Source organism: Dipodomys ordii, unplaced genomic scaffold (genome assembly GCF_000151885.1).
Source record: "Dipodomys ordii isolate 6190 unplaced genomic scaffold, Dord_2.0 Scaffold16, whole genome shotgun sequence".
In the NCBI taxonomy this organism is placed as follows: Eukaryota; Metazoa; Chordata; class Mammalia; order Rodentia; family Heteromyidae; genus Dipodomys; species Dipodomys ordii.
In genome coordinates, this window is record NW_012267232.1 from 1,515,050 (window position 1) to 1,537,393 (window position 22,344).

Sequence of the window (22,344 nt, forward strand, 5' to 3'; positions counted from 1 at the left end):
AGTATGTATCATTATGTAACATTAAAATATTTCTCCCCAGGGGGCTGGGAAGTTGGCTCAGTGGTAGAGCGCTTGCCTTGCTTGCCTGAGGCCCTGGGTTCGATTCCTCAGCACCACATAAGCAAAAAGAAAAAAGCCAGAAGTGGCGCTGTGGCTAAAGTGGTAGAGCGCTAGCCTTGAGCTTAAGAGCTGAGGGACAGTGCCCAGGCCCAAAGTTTAGGCCCCACAACTGGACCCCCCCCCAAAAAAAACTAAACAAACAGAGTATCATTAGTGACATATAGCCTATACATACTAGCCCAATAAGTAACAGGTAACACTACCTCACCCACATAAATGAGAAGAAAAATCAAAGTGAATGGTAATTTTTCTTGACTACATATCATGGATCAAATAGCAGTACTTTAAAACTATGACAGAATGTTCCACCTTGCATTATCACACAGCAGTTCTATAATTTTCTTTTTTTTTTTTTGGGTCCGGTCATGGGGCCTGAACTCTGGGCCTGGGCACTGTCCCTCAGCTCTTCAGCTCAAAGCTAGCGCTCTACTACTTGAGCCACAGCGCCACTTCCGGCCTTTTTCTTTTTGCTTATGTGGTGCTGAGGAATCGAACCCAGGGCCTTGAGCATGCAAGGCAAGTGCTCTACCACTGAGCCACCTTCCCAGCCCCCAAGGTCTATAATTTTCAAATCCTTCAGATTCTCCATCATTGCTTTTTGGATATACTTTAAAAGCTATGATTTCTTTTTGTGTGTGTTGATCCTGAGGCTTGAACTCAGGGCCTGGATGCTGTACCTGAGCTTTTTGGCTCAAAGATAGCATTCTACTCCTTGAGCCACAGCACCACTTCTGGCTTTTTAGTGGTTAACTGGAGGTAAGAGTTTCATGGAATTTTCCTGCTATGGCTGGCTTCAAACCTTGATCCTCAGATCTCAGCTTCCTGAGATGCTAGGATTACAGGAATGTGCCATTGGCACCCAGCTCTAAACTAATGATTTTCAAATGTGATGGGCATCAAAATACCGGGAAGGATCACTGAACCACAGATGGCGGATATGTTTCAAATCAGTAAGTCTGGGGTATACCTCATACATTCCTAGGTGACACTGATTCAGCTGGCCCAGGCCTCACATTTGAGAGGTGCTATAAGCACTTCACAAAATACCTGCTTAATAGTCTTCTGTGATTCATCAACCTTCACCTTCCATTTATTTTCTTCTTGTTCAACACTTCTTTGCAGCTTCTGTAAAATTCCTTCCTACAGATGAAAGTATAGCTGTTTTGAGAAATTCACATTCTAATGCCAAAAAAACTACTTGGGACAAAAAGGAATAAGTTGCTAATTTAAAAATAAAGATGTAGATTAAAAATCATTTCCTACTGTTTCTGCAAGGACGGATTTATATTTTTCACATTCTAGCTGTAACAATGTATGCATTTCGTCTGCTTCTTTCAATTTGTGCTCTAGAACCTGAAAATGAAATAAAGAAAAATCTCTAATTTTTACCAGTTTTTTTGTGCTTTAAATTTGTTTCTTCACTTAATGTTGCATTATAACTTCAAATTATCTATAACAAAACATTAAATTTCAATCTTTCCAAGTAATAATGAAGTCAATTTTGATCATTTATTGTTTACTGACAGTACTATTTAAATGAGTGAGATTCTATCTACAATTGATTTTTACTTTAAACTTAGGCAGGATAATTAAAATATTAAATGATTAAGACACAGATTTAGAGAAAGGGAAATATTAGCTTTATACCCATATCACATGTCAGAAGACCTGTAACATTATTGCTAAAATCTAAATTGCTAAAATGAAACAAGCTTCATACACTTTCTTCAAAACATCATTAGCCTACTAATAATATATCCATTACCATTCCAAAGTTCACAATTCAAATTGGTTAAAATATAGACAGTTCACTTCTTGAACTAACCTTAAACTCCTCTGAACCTGAAGTTCCAGCTATACATTCTTTTGCCTTCTTTTCAAATCCATGTAACCATTCACTGTAACTCTGTGGGGCAGAAAAAAAACTCAAAATCACCAATTTCTAAAAAACAAAAGTCTAAAACAAATCAACATTCAAATAACCATATTAAAAAATTAGAAAAGAAACTTACATAAACAACACTATCACACTTAAAAACTTGAAGAATATAACTTTTATAAACTGAATGCAATCCAGCCTAAAAACTAAATACTAGACTGACAGGCAGCTGGTGGTTCACACCTGTAATCCTAATTACTCAGGAGGAAGGAAAGGCTGTGAAACTCTTATCTCCAATAAACTACTCAGAAAAAGCTGGAAGGGGAGCTATAATTCAAGTGGTAGAGTGGTAGCCTTGAGCACCCAGAGGCTTAGGGACAGTGCCCAGGCCCTAGTGCAAGCCCTAGGACTGGCAAAAAAAAAAAAAGGGAGGGGTGGGGGGAGGAATACTTGAACAAGGGAAGGGGTGAAATTGTTCAGAAAGAAATGTAGTCATGATCTGACTTATGTAACTATAATCCCTCTATATATCACCTTGCAATAATAAAAATAAAAAATAAATACTAAAAGCATGCTTATGTGACACCATCAAAATAAAGTCTTATTTATCTAGACCAAGAATATTTACAAATGAATTCTGAACTCAAGGGTAGGGGCCCTGGGCTCAAACCTAGTTTTGAACACTTACATTAGCCAAATTTAAAAGACAAAAAAGCCAAAATAAATACTTTTTCAAAATTGTTTTTAAAAGTAAAACTTCTCTTTAAAACTAAGTATTTCAAATTCAAAAAATGAAAATCCAACTGAAGACATTCTGTTCAGAGAATTTCAAATTTTCTGAAAATGCTCCAAGAATTCCTGAAAATGCTTCAGTCAGTAAAGGAATATAGCTTGAGGCTCATGTGTATAAATCCATGATATTCCAGTGACAAGAGACTGTGAGGACCAAGGCATACCTATCACCTAAGCTACAAGGGAGAAAAGAAACACAATCCAACACTGGCCCCAGGCAAAAGGCTGGAAACCCTTATCTGAAAAATAACTGAAGCAAAAAAGTGTGTGGCTGAAGGGGTAAAACACTTGTATATAAGCAAGTTCAAACTACAGTACCACCAATTCTTTAAAAAGTATGATCCAAGTATTTAAAATCATAATAAGCAGGCATAGGTGGCTCATGCCTATAATCCTAGCTACTCAGGAAGCTAAGACCCCAGGATCTCTGTCCCAAGCCAGCCCAGGCTCTGTAAGACTCTTAGCTACAATTAACTACCAAAAAGCTGGAAGTAGAACTGTGGCTTAAGTGGTAAAGTACCAGCCTTGAGTGAAAAAAGTTTAGTGCCAGTGTCCAGGCCCTGGGTTCAAGGCCCAGTACTAGCACCACCACCAGGACCAACAACAACAACAAAACCCCACACAATAATAAGGCAAATGAATACAATTATTTGCCTAAATACGACAAATATTTGTGCTGATAGGTTAACTGACATGAACAATGTATATATTATAGTTATTATTTGCTTCTGGGCAACAGAGATCAAGACTGTGGTTTAGGTCAGCTTAGGCAGGATTAAGACCACATCTCACATCTCAATAAAAAATGTGAGTATGGTAATGTGTGTCTCAGCTATGGTGGGAGGTGTTAAGTCCGAGAAAGAAGGTACAAGCCAGCCCAGGAAAGAAGCAAGTTTCTACATGAAAAATAACCTAAATGCAGACAAGGATAGCAGTATGGTTAGTGTACTATCAACCTCCTCCCCACAAAGAAGGAAAAAAAATAGATTTGGCCTGGACACAAGTGATACACACTTGTAATCTTAGCACTCAAGAGGCTGAGGAAAGAGAGGCTGAGGAGTTCAAAAAAAGGGTCAGGGGTGATTTGTAATATTAAAAGAAATATTTTATTGTTCATAACCTGAACAATTTTTTTTTTGGGTCAGTGGTGGGGCTTGAACTCTGGGCTGGGCTTAGGTGCTGTCCCTGCGCTCTTCAGCTCAAGGCGAGTGCTCTACCGCTTGAGCCACAGCGCCGCTTGAGCCATAGCGCCACTTCCGGTTTTCTAGTGGTTTTATTTGAGATAAGAGTCTCACAGACTTTCCTGCCCAGGCTGGCTTTGAACCGTGATCCTCAGATCTCCGACTCCTGAGTAGCTAGGATTATAGGCGTGAGCCACAGGCCCCTGGCTCTGCACAATTTTTGAAAACCAGAAACTACCAATGACTAATTCAGTTGGGCTCATAAGATACAGCTAACCAGTTGCTCATGCCTATAATCCTAGCTTCTCAGGAGGTTGAGATCTGAGGATCATGATTCGAAGCCAGCTCAAGCAGGAAAAGCCTTGAGACTCTTATCTCCCAATTAATCAGAAAAAGCTGCAAGTGGTGCTGTGGCTCAACTGGTAGTGCACTAGCCTTAAGCAAAAAGGAGCTAAAGGGCAGTGCCCAAGCCCAGAATTTAAGCTCCAGGCACAGAGGGAAAAATAAATAAATAAATAAACCCATTAATAATATACACAGTAGAAGCTAAAACGGATCACACCATATAAGAAAAAAAAAATATTTTTACAGCAGCCTGATTTCCGGGCTACTCAAAACAAGACATTTCATCAATTCAACTATAGTAATTTTCAAAACTGGTCAAGCCTGATTGTATCTTCAACAGTTACAATGAAGAGAAGAATTTGTGTTCCATACTTGAATTAAAAGTAGACTGTATGCAAATGTAATCCAAGACAGGAAGAACCTAAACTCAGACTACACAGAGAACAAGCTTAAGGTGACTTACACTACCTCTAGCTTTCACACTATAGAAGCTAGGGCTCCTTTAAGAAAAAGGTAAGTCCATACTTGGGCAGGAAATGAATACAATAAATCAAGAGCATCATGTTACACCATAAAGCACAGAAGTTATAAAAGGTTAGTAGTTTTATGTTAAAAGGACTCAACAACCAGTCTAAATAAGCCAAAGATAGACAAAGCAACATTACAGACCTCATGTTGGAGGTGACAACACTGCCCATGAAGTAGTCATGTCCCATCTCATCTCAAAATACCCTGTACCAGATAGTCTCTCCTATCCATTTATGAGATAAACAAAGAACAGAGGAACACGCTGCCATCTGGGATATAGTCAGCTAAGTCTAAACTTAAGGAACTGAGTGAGAATCCACTAGATTTAAAAATTTTAAAGAGAGAGACAGAGTCGAAGACAGAGGGGAACTAGTGGAGTAAAAAAAAAAAGACATCGGGGCTGGGAAGGTGGCTCAATGGTAGAGTGCTTGCCTTGCATGCATGAGGCCCTCGGTTCGATTCCTCAGCACCACATAAGCAAAAAGAAAAAAGCCAGAAGTGGCACTCTGGCTCAAGTGGTAGAGCACTAGCCTTGAGCTGAAGGACAGGGCCCAGAGTTCAGGCCCCATGACCGACCCCCCCCCCAAAAAAAAGACATCTTACATAAGTTACATGTTGAACATATCCTGGTCGTGAGGGAAATAAAATATAACAAGTCAGGTGCAAGTGGCTCACACGAGTGATCTTAGCTACTGAGGAGGCTGAGATCTGAACATTTTGGTTCAAAGCCAGATCAAATCCTCCAACTAATTACCAAAATCCCAGATGTGGAGCAGTGGCTTAAGTGGCAGAATGCAAGCCTTGAATGAAAAAGCTAATGGACAGCACCCAGGCTCTGAGTTCAAGCCTCAGTACCCAGGTTGGGTGAGTGGGTGGGTGGGTAGGTGGGTAGATAACTATGAATTATTATTTAATTACAAAATAAAATTTTATGGTAACTAGAGGAATACATTGACTAAATATATGAAATGTAGGATGTCTTTAGCAATATTTTAAGAAAGGAATTATTATTTTTAGGAATATACTGAAATATTTACAAATGAAATGTTCTGAGGCTTGAATTTCTTCAAAGTAATATAGAGCAGTGTGGTATGGGAGACAAAATAGATTATGTATTAATTCAAGGCATGTAGTGATCATTGCTGGAATGGAGAACTAGACTCAGTATTCTAGTCTCAATACCTTGGAAAACATACAACTTTCTATTCAAATAGAAAAAGACCTACCCCACCGTTTTAGGAAACTCACATGCACACTCACTGGCCTTCTCTGCTCTCAAATACTACTGTATTAATTTTTCTGAACCAAAGCCACTTTTCTTTCCCACTTAAAACATGTTCAACCTTAAGTAAATAAAGTTGTTCTCTATTATCTTCAAGACTTTTGCTTGAAGAATTTAATAGATGACCAAAATCTTGAGTTCTGAAATGTAAAGAGCCTGGTTCATAGTATCAAATACATAAGAAATAAATTGTTGCTAAAACTGAGACGTAATCACTTAAAATTAAGTTCTACATTGAACAAAGCCATTGGGAATATGACTAACTTCACTGACTATTCAGAAACGCTTTCCCAACTATAGTGTTAATAAAGCTCAGAAATCTTACTCAACAGAATAAAAGTTTCATGTAAATAAATACAAATGAGCTGTGAACTAAGTTTTTATTTCTAACTACCCTGGATTAATAATGGGATAGATTAAGGAATCAATATATAATCAAAACCAAGTGCAGACTAAGTGCAAATGCTGTGCATTTACAACTTTTTTGAACAATGTCAGGTTAATAATAAGTTAGTCTTACCAAATTAGAAGGCACAGATACTTTTGGAAATAATTTTCTGAGAACTTCTTTAGCCTCCAATTCAACAGACTGTATATGTTGTTGACTTTCCTAAAGCAGAAGACACACCAAATAAAAATTAGAAGATTACAGAATTGATAAAAGAAAAAAACTACAATATTTTAACCTCTAGAGGAAGAAAATGTCAGTGAAAAATTATTTCAATACTAACAAATGACAATTTTCCCATTTTAAACCACTAAAAATATTTCCATAAAAAAATCTGCAGTCTCTAAAGCATTCTAAAAAATAATACTATTAATTAAGCCAAAATAATGTCTAACAATATGGACATTTTCCTTGGCATCAGAAATCAAGTAATTTGTCACTAGAGGAACAATTCGTTCATTTATATTCTCTCCCCCCCCAGCACCCTCCTACACATACACTCTCCACCTCCTACAATATCAATAAAACAATATCAACTGTCTAACAAAGAAATATATATCTGGGCAACATAACTGAGGCTTACTGGCTAGTAAATCTCTAATTTAAAAAAGAATCAAATGAGTAAAAGTATTACAATGAAAACTCTAATGTAAGTCCTCTTAACTAATGTATGGTAATTTTCTAAAAATCTGCATCAAAAAATACATCATCAATAGACTATAATGTCCTAAGAATGGTAAACCACATATTTCCATATTCAAGGTTAGATGAATCTATTTATACTATACAAAAGTACCATCAAAGTTTGATAGGTGGTAGAAATGGAAGAAAACAAGGAAAAACTAATGTCATATTATTTTACTAACATCAAGCATCAAAAAGATTAATCTGACACCTGTATATGGTTTAAGTCTAAATTTGCTGATTATGAATTCAACTGTAATGGGTATCAATTATACACTCAAAATAATCGTTTGTCAAAATAGGGTAAATAATTTCATCACAGTGCCACTGTCATCCGCCACCCAAATTATGTTTAAATTTCTCTACAAATGGTGTTTAGTATAAAAAGAAAGACAATTTTTAAAAATGCACATCTAAACCAAGCCAATAAAACCATCTCATAATAATGTCCAGGGACTTCAACAAGTGGCAAGACAAGCAAGCTAGCAACATCTCAGCCATGTCTTTCCCATACCATTCAGATGTTTTTGAAATATATTACTGACTTCAGATAGACACAATTCAATTTCAGAAAATTTAATCACATGGAAATCTAAAGCTAAACACAGCAGAGCTAGAGATTTTACCATGTCCTCTACACACAGAAAGCGGTTACTTTATTAAGGATTATTGGCAATATTTCAGAATAGGTGTTTTACTTAGGTATTTTCAATGATTCAGTAAAGTTTGCTCAACTTTAGGAATATACATAAACTACATAATAAAAATATTTTCATTCAAAGAAAATAACTGCTTTTTCAGAAACAAGAGATAACTTTGATCACTGCTAAAGCAATAAAAAAGACAGCGAACAGATATGTTCTTAAAACTTACAAAGAAAAAAAAATTACGTCTCTAAATTATAATCCAGAGCCACAAAGATGACAAGTTACTTTTACTCTTTATTAACAATATTGGCTGAAAATTTTTCATTTGACAAGAATAGTTTGATTGTAGACAGCAATTTCTGTTCCACTTAAATATCTGGAAAAAAGGTTTAATATTGGAATGGCATAATTTCCCTTTAACAATCTTCATTTAAGTGACAGCTGTATTTTATCCTGTCTCAAAAAGAAAAAAATTAATAAAAATAAATAACCCTGGAAAGGCAGTAAGTATTCCAGTCTCCGTCATACTTCAGTCTATTGACCTGTATTTCTAGTGTTTTACACTAAAATTTTCTAATTAGTTCTTACAACACAACTTGTGGCACTGGGACAATCAATATCACTTTATTCCCTATGTTATGTAAAACCTGTCTACATTCTGTTCCAACAGAAAATGCCATTCTCTGTAGATAATTAGCTATGCAAGAAGCCATCATGAACATAAATTGTAGCTTTCTTTAGGAATAATATGCAAAAATGCCTTTGGTGGATGGCATTATCACTTCTGTATTAATGATATGATCAGTAGTTCCTAGCTATCCAGTCTAACAAAACAAAAGCAAAAGGTAACTTAAGATAAAACAAAGGTAGAGGCAAGCAAAAATCATACTAGAGCCCTCTTCTGATAGAAATCACTATTACTATCGTAATCCCTCATAATGAAGCAAACATCTTACCTGAACTAGATTCTTCTATTCTCTGACTAAATTTCTCTATTATATACCAGCTATCTCATTTAAGTTTTAGTGGAAATTAAACAGATGAATAAGATTTTAGGTAAATATAAATCCACTAAAGAAAATAAAACCGCAAATATAAATGTAACAAAGTTTACAAAACTACATTCTACCAAGCAATCTTCCAAATATCCTTAAGACTCGTATTTAAAATTGCAACAGATTACCTTGCCACACAAAACACTCTCATAATGCTGAAGGAAGTAATATAGGTCCCTTCATTAGCCCATCTACAATATTTAGATTTGTATTATGTAATTCTTACAGTTGATTTCTCCATTATAATTCTTTATATACAATAGACAACTTAAGCTCAAGGAGAATGTCCTTCATTGTTTTGAAGACAAAGGAATAGTTCAGGAGTACTGAAGTACTCTTTCTAAAGAATATTACTTCACACTAATATTCCGTACCAAATATGATACTAGCATCATACTTAAAAATCCAAGTTAACTCCCTTCTTCTAAGGAACTATCCCCAGTAACACACTAAGAACTAATCCCTTTCTTGTGCTACTTAAGACTTTTATCATTTTCCACCTTGCCTAAGTCTTCTTGGTGTGTCACAGAAACCTAGTTCACTACACATCACAAATCATGACAGGTTTGTAAATATGTTTGCTAATTCAGTCAGGTTTTGGGGTTTTCATCAAAGTTCTCTTAACTACTCCAATCAGCACACTGCCTAACAAAGGCTTGCATTTATAGCCTAGGTCTTCTGAGACTCTCCAGTTTACCAAATATCTAATGATGAGGTCATTCCCAACAAAAAAATAGCATGCTGAAAATTAAAGCCTCAAGGAATAGATGAAAAAAGCATAGAGGACAGAGATGATAAATGTGGATGATAAGGAGATTTTATATTTAAATTGCAGTAAAATTCAATGCTTTAGTCTGATTTTAAGAGAAGCTGCAGATTTTCTCTGTTCAGTGGATTGCTTCTAGGAGTTAGCATTACAACCTTGGAAGTCTTGTTCACTTTGTCCTGCAGCAATTTTTCAGTTGATGCCAATGCTTCCATTGCTTCCCAGTTTTTCTCCCGAAGGTCCTAATCATTTTTAGAAAGAATGATTTCAGTTTATCTATTATTGAAAGATTTTTGCTTTTTATTTCATCAGTATTTTTGCACTGCATTTAAATGCCGGTTACTGCAAAATTACTTCAATGGGAAAATATGTATATTAGCAAAAAATAAAAAAGTGTTTAGAAATTTGAATGAGAAAAGAGGCCTACTTTTCATTTTTTTAGTATACACACCTAATACGCCAGCTTTTAAAATATTACTATGCACATGTGACAAAGAAAAAAGCACACAAAATAAAGACACAAATCAAGACTACAAGTATACCAAACAGTAGAGGATAAGAACAGAACAACATGTAAGTACTACAAAAAACTTCCATGTGATTTTAAAACAAGGCTCAACATCTTTTAGGAGACAGTACACTACAGTATTTTTTTCCTCTAACTCTGTTTTAACAAAATTAACATATTTCCAATCTATCTAGGAATGATATAGTAACTCACTGTGTTCTTTCTTTCTTGGCATGGTATGTATACTACAAAATAACCTGACACGAACAATATAAGCTGTTGACTGAGGCAAAAGAGAAAGCTGGGAAACCATAAAAAAGTCTCTTTACAAAAAGCAAACGTCTGTAAAAACAGCTCTGAAAGATCTAAATTTTAACAGCAATTCATTAGCAAATGTACACAAAAATAGTTTACTACAGTTCAGTCTTATGTCAGAAGTAGGAATCTAAACAAAGCCATTAATCACTTTATTAAATACTTAGGTGCCAAATACAGTACTTGGCATTCATAAATCCTCATTAATCCTTGCAATTTATGAGTTATTTCCTCATTTTATAGATAAGGAAACCACTGCTGAAGATTTAAAAAATCTGGCCAACTGTAAACAGCAAATGAGTGGCAGAACTAGAATGTACTGACACTGCACCCTGCTGGCTCTTTCCACATGCTTCAAGGCCATCAGTGCTGCTGCTGCTGTTGCTGCTAGTGTATCATGTACTCTTTATCTCAGAATCCCAACAATAAAATACAAATATTAGTAGTATATTGGCAAGTTCACCTCAGTTTTTTGATCAAGCAATGCTGTTAATATTACACAACACACTAAGGTCAATTCACATGCCTAATTTTTACAAACTCAGGGGTACAGGAAATTCCAATTTGTTAAATTAACAATTTAACACAAACACAGAAAAATCTAACTTACCTTACAAACTATATATCCATTTAATATCAATATCCCCTTAGATTTCAACAATGTTTAGTCTTGCTTATGACTTAATAATCACTTTGTGTACAAAAATTTCTTCTCTAGCAAGAATGGCTAGTCTCTACCTGTAGGTTATCATCTAGCAAAGTGAATTTATAAAATTTATCTATATTTACAATTATCTGTTCAATAAAAGCACTAGAGAATGTTCCTATTTTAGTATAAATGTAAGAATAAACAATCTAAGGTCTCCAGCAGACTGAATCTCAGTTTTAAAAGGCAAGTTTCAGAAGGCTTGAGAATTTGATTAGGGAGCATGTTAAGTTTGAATATTGGCATTATTTTTAGTCTACAGAAAGGCTACCTTATTAAATAAGAAAGACCTCTAATTTTAAAAGGCTAAGTTTGAAGAATTATTCTTCCAAGTATGAGCTGAACAAAGTCAACTGCATTTTTAATTTAAAAGAATTTTAAAAATGCAATAATTACAACTACAATGATATTCCAAAATATAAAATACATCCCAAATTAAATGATATTCCAAATTAATAATGAATATCATGATATTCTAAGCATAAAATTTGAACTTCTCATCAATTAAACAGTTAATAGTACTCCCCAACATAATAAATCAATAGTAATTTCTTATAAAGATTTAAAACATCTAAAGTACAAATAGATTCATGAGCATCTCATCGTTCACCACTTATGCAAAGTTTCATTCCAATAAAGATTTCCTTACATTGTTTTTCTTTCTCTGGTGTTCAACAGCATTCTTCAAGGACGTTAACTCATTCTGGAGCCCAATTATTTCATTTTCTCTCTCTGAAATCCTAAATGAGAATGTAAATTTTTTTTAGGCAATCAACAATTTTAGATTAACCATTATACAATTTAGACATTGGGTAAATAACTTAAATACCTATATATCAATATTTGTTACTACAAAATAAAAACAGTAAGCTGACAATAAAAGCAGTAAGTAAATGAGGTTTGAAAAATGTACTAACTTGAGAGCTTAGCTATAGGATATCATGGGAACCTTATCCTATGAATTCTTAATTTTAGAAATTATTTTTAAATAAATCTGTGCAAATATATACAGCATGCTTAGGTTTGTGCTAAAGGAAAATCTCAACCCATATGAATCAATTCATGAACTGGTTATTATAACTGAATAGTTATAGCTATAACAGCTAAAGTTAGAGCTGTTGCTTTTTTTTTTAACCTGGATTCCTAAAGTAGTTATTTTCCAAGTGAAACTGATAAGGCAATACCAGATAGATAGATAGATAGAGATAGATGACAAACAGATAGATAGATATTTTTCTTTTTCTTAAAAGCAAGAAAATCAGTAAAGTGGCTCATCTATAATAAAAATATATTAAAGTGATTTTGGTGTTCTCCTGCCATTTTTACCCAATCTTAGGATTCATGTTTTTGCCAATAATATAGTTATTTTTCAGAATCAAAGAAACCATGGTAGATCTGGAATTCTTTTTCCATTATGTTAAGAATAGCTTATACACAAAGTTAAATCACAAATATATATCTTTCTTAAGAATAAGACTGGTCTGGGAAGGTAGCTCAGTGGTAGAGTGCTTGCCTCGCATGCATGAGGCCCTGGGTTTGATTCCTCAGCACCACATAAGCAGAAAAGGTGGAAGTGGTGCTGTGGCTCAAGTGGTAGAACGTTAGCCTTGAGCTGAAGAGCTGAGGGACAGTGCCCACTGCCAGAATTCAACCCCCACAACCAACAAAAAAAAAAAAAAACAGTAAGACTATATATAAGAAACTAACAACTAGAGATAAATCAGGCAGCTATTTCTTAAGAGCTATTTGGAGATCTTAGCAAGAGAGCACAGTTGCTCATATACCACTAACCGAAGAATGGTCCTTCTAAGATGGGGAAGGTTATCCTCTTTAGCAGAGTGTGCAGCTTCAAGAGGGACATACATGAACTAGTGAAAGAGGGGAAAGTGATAAATGCCTAGTCAGCCTCATCAAGTGAATCAACTCTGGTGATCAATAAGGCATTAAAGTAACAGATGTTACAGCTAGATGACCCTCACATCCACAAATAGGTATAGGATTGACCAGCTCATCATCTGGTCTGAACCAACAGCTGTTGATACCTTTTTTTGAGACAAGATCTCATGATCTCATCCAGCATTCCAAGTAGCTGGTACTACATATGTGAAATGCTACACCCAACTTGTGTTGATGTTCTTAAAAGTATCTCTTACTTAAAAAAAAAAAAAAAAAACACAGAATGAAACAAAAAGGCTCTTTTGGCCCACAAAGCCTAAAATACTCATTACCAGGCCCTTTATCAAAAATGTTTCAAAGCTGGACTTAGAGGTAGATGGCAAATCATGCTTTCTACAGTCAACCACAGGACTCAGTTTAAAATAGTAAAGAACCTACTTTATAAACAAGCCAAATTAGAAAACATTTGGAATACCTGCATTATATATTAAAATATTTCATGTGGTTGGCTTTTGGCATGTTGAAACGTAACTTATTAGAAATGATTTAAATTACTAGCCTTTTAGGAGCTCTATTGGTGCTCTCTTTGAAGGTGACTTTTTTTTCTGAACCATTTTTCTTGTCAGCAGTAGTTTTTTCTAAGTTTTCTTAAAAATGGAAGAGGTAAGCCAAAATCTAAACCATTCAATTACACAAGATCCAGAACAAAGGACACACAGTAGGATATCTGAGGCAATCTGAAGATAAAGCCTTTCAACTAGAGCTTAATTTGATTCAGTATTTTCTGAATGCCTAAAAAGAAAACAAAACAAAAAACCCAAGCATCTCTCATAACAAAATAGAAGAAATTCATGATGCAATAGGCACATCAGCCAAAGACAAAGCTGCAATACACTGATAGTAGGTCAGAGTACAACCACTGAAGTTAGTGATGTTTATAACAGTTACACTAAATTGCTTCCTTAAGAACTATAATTTAGCATATAAAAAGTTTACTACTTCCCAAACTGTCAATCAAACGTATTACTTACACTTTTAGTAATTCTTCGTGAGGGGGAAAAGAAGGGGCCTATTAAAAAAATTAAGTGTCATTTCAAATTAAAGCATTCCTTACAACAACAAAATTAAATTCTCACATATAAATTAAGACAACAATGAAGATAAAAAAGTATTCCACATGCTAGAACTTTGACTTTAACCATGTGGTAATAAAAAATTATTTATAAAATGAATTAAGTGCTAATTCCAACCTTCACTGTGGCTACAAATAATCTTCATTTAATAAGAATTTATTTCCTAGGTATACAGCAGTTTAATTTAAATTTTACTATTTTAAAAAATTTAAGCTTTGGAAAGACAAAAACTAAATGAAATCCCAAAGTTAGTTACCGAGCACAACAGAAAAGTTAATTTTACATAATATGCGCAAGTACACTACTGACATATATGGTATTTATTCCTTGGTTACAAACTCCTTAACTACAGAAACTATATGTCAATAGGCCTTCTAATTCTTTATCTTTCAAAATACATATGGTCTAGTCTGGTTTACCAAGTAAAGAAAACTATGGATATATGTTTTTCTAAAAATCATTATTTTAATTTTATTTTTACCAAGTAGAATTACATCTTGAAACAGTTTTAAGTAGTAACAGGCTGTTGCTTCTAACTTACATATTTGTTAGATTCCCTCCAGTTACTGATGTTTGTTTAAGGAGAAGATCCACTTATTTTAAATAGACCAGCTAGAAGCATTCTAGAAGATTTAAAGCTGTAATACACACGGTAATACTTGTGTGTATATTTTCATAAGTTGTATTTTATCTTAAATATTGCATAGCAAATTGCTTTCTTTTATAGAAAAGCAGTAAGAGAATCTTTTATTCTCAATGAAATTTAAAAATGGCAAGAATGTTATAGACAGTCATGAGTTACATTTTTTTGCTATACAAATCAAAGACAAGATATCTAATAGTACCAACCTGTTGGTAGTTCTCCTGCTTGATCTGTTCAATTTGAGATTTAAGCAGCTGATTTTCATCTTGTAACTCCTATTTAAACAAAAATTAAACATGAACACCTAGAGATTTATTTCCTTTATAAGCTGTTGAAACATATATAATCTACAAAATTTGCAAAACTATTTTAAAAGGATATGATAAGCAATATATTAAAATATATTATGTAATTATCATGTATATTTAGTAGCAGTTTAGGAGTCAGTATGTCTCAGTGGAACGAAATAGTTTTGGAAAGTAGACCCAAGTACGGGTAGATGTATATCTAGGACATGTGAATTGAGTAGGACACAGTATCTCAAACTCAACACTAGTGATATATTAGACTTGATATACCTTTGTTTTAGGGTACTGTCCTAGGCACTGTGGGACATTTAGCAATTTTCATGACCTCCATCTAGTGGTTGCACTAGCATTTCTCTCCTACCAAGAAGTCTCCAGGTATTGCTAAATGTCTCCTGGGAAAAACTGCGGAAATTATAATGGATTGGGTTTTTGGGGTTTTTTGTATGCTCCAAACATTTTAATGATTATTGTTAAGCATACATTTTGGAAATTTACTTCAAACTGCAACAAGTTTCAATGTTTATAATATACAAAGAAAATACAACCAAACATAAAACTTGCTTCAAGTGGCCTTGCACCTAGATCAGTGTTTAAACACTATGCTGAGATTTTTTTTTTTTTTTTTCAGTCATGGGGCCTGAACTCTGGGCCTGGGCACTGTCCCTCAGCTCTTCAGCTCAAGGCTAGTGCTCTACCACTTAAGCCACAGTGCCATCTCTGGGGCAGAGTTTTTTGAAGGTAGGACTTAAACTCAGAGCCTCATGTCTTGAGGCTTCATCCCAAGCTAATATGGATCATGTAATGATGTAGCTAACCTTTTAAAAAAATTAGTAGAAAGCTATTCCATAAAACAACCTGAAATAAATTATATATATTTGAAAATCTAAATAAAATGGAAGTTGTAAATTTAGTAAAACAGGTGAGAATACTTTAATAATTACAAGTGAAAGATTCCATTCTCCCTAAGACTTAAAAGAAACTTACATTTGAGTATAAAAAAGTTTTAAATGGGGCTGGAAAGGTTGCTCAGTGGTAGAGCGCTCACCTTGTATGCCTGAGGCCCTGGGTTCGATTCCTCAGCACCACATAAACAAAAAGAAAAAAGCCAGAAGTGGTGCTATGACTCAAGTGGTAAAGCGCTAGCCTTGAGCTGAAGAGGGCCCAGAGTTCAGGCCCCACGACCGGACCAAAAAAAAAGTTTTAAACCAGCTGGGTGCCAGTGGCTCATGCCTACAATCTTAGCTATTCCAAAGGCTAAGATCTGAGGATGGCCTTAGAGCCAGTCCAGGAAAACCTGAAGACTCTCATCTCTTATTAACCAGGAAAAACTTCCAAGTAGAGCTCTGGCTCAAGTAGAGGAGTACTAACCTTGGAATAAAAAAGCTCAAGGACAATATCGGCCCTGAGGTACAAGTATAAAAACCAGTACCAGGAAAAAAAAAAATTAAACTAATCAAAGAACTGGTGGCCCATACCTATAATCCTAGCAACTCAAAACCCTGAGTTCTGAGGATTTCAGTATAGGCAGACAAATCTGAGTGACTTTTATTTTTATCTTCAGTTAATCAACACAGCTGGAACTGGTAGAGCAACAGCTGTGAGTAAAAAAAAACAAAAAAACCAACCAAGAACATCAGGCTCTGAGTACAAGCCCCCAGTACCAGAATGGGGGGGGGGGGAAGAGGATTCTAACCTTCAAAAGAGAAGGGAAAATATAAATAAATTCAAAAGAAAGTTGGGCATAGTGGGACACACTGTGTAACCTTAGTACTCAGGAGGCTGAAGTAGCAGTGTCATTCAAGGCCTGAGCTACATAGTGATACTATCACAAAAAAAGAAAACTCAAAACAAGTAGGAAAAAACAAATTTCCTCATATAATAAAAACTTAGTTTATTATATAAAATAATCATAACTTGCTAAGAAAAAGTCATCCTGGAAGAAAAAAATGTTGGAAAAATTAAAAACTAATTCATACATGTATGGCTTAAACTTTTGAAGAATGTTTAACTTTTCTCACAATCAAATACATTTTATAATATACCTTTCAAGTGTAATATTGAATGTTTTCATCATTTTTCAGCATTGAAAAAGGGGAACAATTCTTCACTGGCAATATTATAAATTATTAAAATATATTTTGGATGACAATTTAGCATTATTTAACGAAACTAAAACTGAGCATAATTGGCAGGCAGAGGAAATATGACAATCCTTGGAGTACCGAGTGGGAGCAAGACAGGTTTAAGACACTGAAAGCATCTACAAATTTGCTAGCACTTCAAATCTCCAAGAAGTACTTTTAATTACTAATGTAGGTGAGGAGACAATGTCTTTCTATTTAAATTACCTCTAAAAACCAACAAAGCCTGAATAAATTTTTGACCCAGAATTTTACTTTCAGTAATCTGTAACAGATTTACAAAACCATTCATACTGTGTATGCAAGAATGATCAGTGTAGCATTATGTATGACTTTAAAAAAACACACTAAATACTTTAGGAACTATCAACCTCAATTATATAAACAATGATACAACCATAAAACATTTTGAAGGTATTAAGAGTTAAATGCTTATTATTGGGAATGCTTATTATTATTTCAACACTGGAGAGACAAAGACAGGAAGGGCTCCAGGAGAACAAGCCTAGGCTATCTACCAAGTTCAAGAATAGTGTGGGCTACATACCAAGACATTATTTAAGAAAAACAAGATAAAATAAAACAGTTCCAAGGGACATAGATCAATAATAGAAACACTGGTTTGGTTTACAGAAAAGATTTTACACACATAGCTTAAGTGAGATGCCTGCTCAAGAAGCATGAGAGGCCAAGATTCCAACCACCAGTACCACCAAGAGGAGGAAAAATTCAGAGGCTAAGGATATAGCTCAGTGGTAAAGCACTTGCCTAAGCCAGTGTGCAAGACCCTGAGTTCAATTACTAGCACAGCAAAAACTGGAAATAAAAACAACAAAAGTTAAAGGTAGATATATATTTATATAAGGTTCTCAAAAATAGTAGTAATAGACACTTTTTCAGAAGATATAACCAGCGTAGACAGTAGTTTTCTTTAAGGAATAAGAACCATTATCTTGATGAGAATATTTATCTGTTTTCTATTTCTCTTAAAGCAATTTAGTCTACTTTTTTTTTTTTGGTCAGTTGTGGGGCCTGAACTCTGGGTTTGGGGTACTGTCCCTCAGCTCTTCAGCTCAAAGTTAGTACTTTACCACTTGAGCCACAGCACCACTTCCAGCTTTTTCTGCTTAGGTGATGCTGAGGAATCAAACACAGGGCCTCATGCATGCTGGGCAAGTACTCTAGCACTGAGCCATCTTCCCAGTCCTACTTTTAAAAACTACATATAAAAACAGCCAGACTCATGATGGTTATCTTAGATATTCAGGAGACTCAGATCTGAGGATCACATTTGAATCAAAGGTTGTCTAAGCAGGAAAATCTATAAGATTTCTGTCTTTAACCACCAAAAAGCCAAAATGGAGCTGTGTCACAGTGGTAGAGAGTTAGACTTTCAGCAAAAAGCTCAGAGACAGCACCCAGGCCCTGAGTTCAAGCCCCAGAACCAGCAAGTACACTTGTACAGCACGTGTGTGCACATGCATATATATGCATGTATACATGCATACATATGCACACATACACACACACACACACACACACAAATATATATATAAAAATAGGCTGGGGGCTGGGAATGTGGCTTAGTGGCAGAGTGTTTGCCTAGGATGCATGAAGCCCTAGGTTCAATTCCTCAGTTCCACATAAACAGGAAAAAGTGAGAAGTGGCTCTGTGGCTCAAATGGTAGAGTGCTAGCCTTGAGCAAAAGAAGCTCGGGGACAACAGTGTCCAAGCCCTGAGTTCAAACCCCAGGACTGGTCCCCCCAAAAAACCCAAGAAACAAACCACAAAAAAAAAAAACAGGCTGAAGGCATGGCTCAAGTAGCAGAATGGCTTGAGTCTTTAAATTCCATTTCCTACAATCAAAAAGCAAAAAAGTTTCTTCTCAATTTCTTCCTACTCTAACTTTATTATACTAAACCCTTACCAAAATTTTCAAAGAGTAGTTGCATAGTAAATGCAAGGCCCTGAATTCAAACCCCTGTACTACAATAATAACAGCAGCAGCACATATGAAAATAGAACAATGAAACCTGTTGAACTTGTTTTAAGGATGTGAGGGTTCTTGGGGTACACTGTATACATGTACAAAAATACTATGATGAAAGCCCACTTGCTGGGGCCAAGGAAAGAGGGAATAGAGGAATGAAGGGGGGAAGGGGACAAAATGCAGGCAAGAATTCATTGTATATACCACAGCTGAAGGGCGATGAAGATGTTGAAGTGATGACACCAATCAAGATGAATTATACATATAAACTGCTTTGTTAAATGGCAAAAAAAACTCAATACATAACATAAAATTAAGGGAAGAGGTGGGTGGGAAGAGATGGATAAGAATGTTAAAAGGTGTGACACTGATGCAACTGTACAGTATTCATGAACTGTTTTGGTGAATAGCAACTCCTTTGAATTACTACTTAAAGATAGTAAAAACATTTTTAAAAGAAAGCCCACTTGCACAACTTATGTATAATAATAAAAAATCTTAATAAAAACACAAAATCAGCCAAGTGCCAGTAGCTCATGCCTATAATCCTAGGTACTCAGAAGGCTGAGATCTGAATATCATGGTTCAAAGCCAACCTAGGCAGGAAAGTCTGTGAGACTCTTATCTCCAATACACCACCAGAAAACCAGAAGTGGCGCTGTGGCTCAAGTGGTAAGAGTGAGTGCAAGCCTTGGGCTGAAGAGCTCAGGGACAGTGCCCAGAACCAGAGTCAAGACCCACAACCAACCAAAAAAAAAAAAAAATTACACAGACAACAAATCCACCCAAAAATTAATTTCAAGTAATCATATTTACCTGCAACAGCTGTGTTTTGCTAGAAAGATCACTCTCCTTCTCATTTAACATAGCTTTTACTCTCTTCATTTCATTTTCCTTTTCTTTCAACCTAAATTTTTTAAAGATCTTATTTTACTAATATACATAAACAAAAACCAGACTCTAATATCACTCCTATGGAAGATAGTTCATTGCCTACCAGCCATTTCTTTCTATATTTTAGCAACAAGAGTATTACCTAGCACGAGGCCCCAAGATGAAAGAAAGAAAGAGAGGGGGAGGGGAGGAGGGAGGGAGGGAAAGAAAGAGAGAGAGAGAGAAAGAGAGAGAGAGAGAAAGAAGGAGGGAGGGAGGGAGGGACGGAGGGACGGAGGGAGGGACAGAGGGAGGGGAGGGAAGGGAGAGAAGGAAGGGAAGGAAGGGAAAGAAGGGAAGAAGGGAAGGAAGGGAGAAAGGAAGGGAGGAGGGGAGGGAGGGAGGGAGGGAAGAGAGGAAAGAAGGGAGAAGGAGGTTGGAGAGGACTAAGGGTACATTTGTTAATTTTTTTAAACTATCTGAAAAGGCTACATACTGTATAGTTTCAATATGACATTTTAGAAAAGGCAAAATTATCTCAATAGCTGGTGTGTGTGTGTGTGTGTGTATGCGCGCGTGCGCGCGCGTGTGTGTGTGCGTGTGTGTGCGTGTGTGTGTGTGCGCGCGCGCACACAACAGTACTTGATAGGAATTCAAGGGTTGAGCCCAGGGGAGTAATTTAAGGGACAGTAGAATTAAAATGTAGGTAAGAGAGGTTTTTAGGACAATGAAACTATTCTATTTAATACTGTAATGATGGAAATATTGTCATTTTACACTGGTTAAATCCTACCAAGTAAGCGCTAATAGAAAATGTGGCCTTTAGTTAATGCTTTACTAACAGGGGAAATGCAGAGAGTAACAGGAACTCTCTGTACCTCTCTCTTGTTTCTATAAACCTAAACTGCTATAATTTATAAAGAAAAGGACAAGAAAAATGTAAAGCAAAAATAAGCCCACTATTATATATAACTTAGTAATATATATATATATATATATATAATATATATATATATATAAACTATGTAAGGGCCACAATTTTGTCTAGAGGCTATTAGCAGACAAAAGAACTTTGAGAGTTATATGATGCCCAAGGGAAAAACAATTTGTTTTATGAATGTACAATCTTGGATCCAGGAGTCATCTACCTTGCTTTCATTACAAGTGATCTAATAAATACTTTCAATATCTTACTTGAAAAGTTGAGGTCTCGATTCCCTTCTTCACCAGTAATGACTGATTTCGTGTACAGAACACAGATATTTTATAGGATTAAATGAATATTTGAAAGAATGACATCTCATGCTGAGTCAGTTTATTATTCAGCACTTAACAAACACAGCAAGTCCTATTTTCCCCTTTAATAATGGATATGATATCCATTACCAGTATTATAGCTATAACCTTCTGATTTGAAATTAATTACCTTTTACAATAATTACCTTGATTTTTTTAAAACAACTTAAAAAGTCTATCTTTACAGAAAGAATATTTGAGAAACCACATTAGATGGGTTTGAAAAGGATAAAACCTTCAGATATCCCAAACCATTTAAAGAGCCTCTGCAATATTACTACAGAGACTTGCCTTATTTGCTTCTGAACTGTACCACTTTAAACACTGAACACTTAACATGATTCCTAAGAGGAATCATGGACTTTCAGCACATTCTGGAAAATAAAGAGAAGTTCTTCAAAATACTAGCTAAAAGTATACTTACACAACTTCAAGTTCTTCAAATCGTGATGCAGAACATGCCTAAGAAACAGATTCACATTTATAATACTAACATCAAAACAAACCAGGTACTACACTATATATGCAGAATCACTCACCAGTAAGGTAAAAATGTAATTATGTAGTAAAGTTTAGATTAGAACATTTGTAACACACAAGGACAGAAAAGTTTTCTCTATAAAACTTAAATTTTAATTATTTATTTCATGAAGTATTACAGATTAGTACACCAACTCAACACAGTTCAAAGTGCTTGGAGTGCAATTGAAAAAAGAAAAAGGAAATGCTTGTAAGCTTACATTTTACAAATCAGACAAATAGATTTTGACAGGAATTAAAAACTAACTTATTTTAACAACAATAACA

At 35.2% G+C, this 22,344-nt stretch overlaps 1 protein-coding gene across 1 annotated transcript in view; it reads right to left on the reverse strand.

Annotated features, from left to right (window-relative positions):
* Ktn1 (kinectin 1 (kinesin receptor)) overlaps positions 1 to 22,344 on the reverse strand; it is a 79,078-nt gene that overhangs the window by 11,709 nt on the left and 45,025 nt on the right. Inside the window, exons 27-36 of the mRNA XM_013012212.1 lie at positions 21,962 to 21,999; positions 20,185 to 20,275; positions 15,135 to 15,203; positions 14,184 to 14,221; positions 11,906 to 11,996; positions 9,883 to 9,969; positions 6,648 to 6,737; positions 1,946 to 2,026; positions 1,384 to 1,473; positions 1,168 to 1,260 (exon numbers count right to left, since the gene is read on the reverse strand). Coding sequence (XP_012867666.1) covers positions 1,168 to 1,260; positions 1,384 to 1,473; positions 1,946 to 2,026; positions 6,648 to 6,737; positions 9,883 to 9,969; positions 11,906 to 11,996; positions 14,184 to 14,221; positions 15,135 to 15,203; positions 20,185 to 20,275; positions 21,962 to 21,999 — 768 coding nt within the window. The remainder of the gene's footprint in view (positions 1 to 1,167; positions 1,261 to 1,383; positions 1,474 to 1,945; positions 2,027 to 6,647; positions 6,738 to 9,882; positions 9,970 to 11,905; positions 11,997 to 14,183; positions 14,222 to 15,134; positions 15,204 to 20,184; positions 20,276 to 21,961; positions 22,000 to 22,344) is intronic.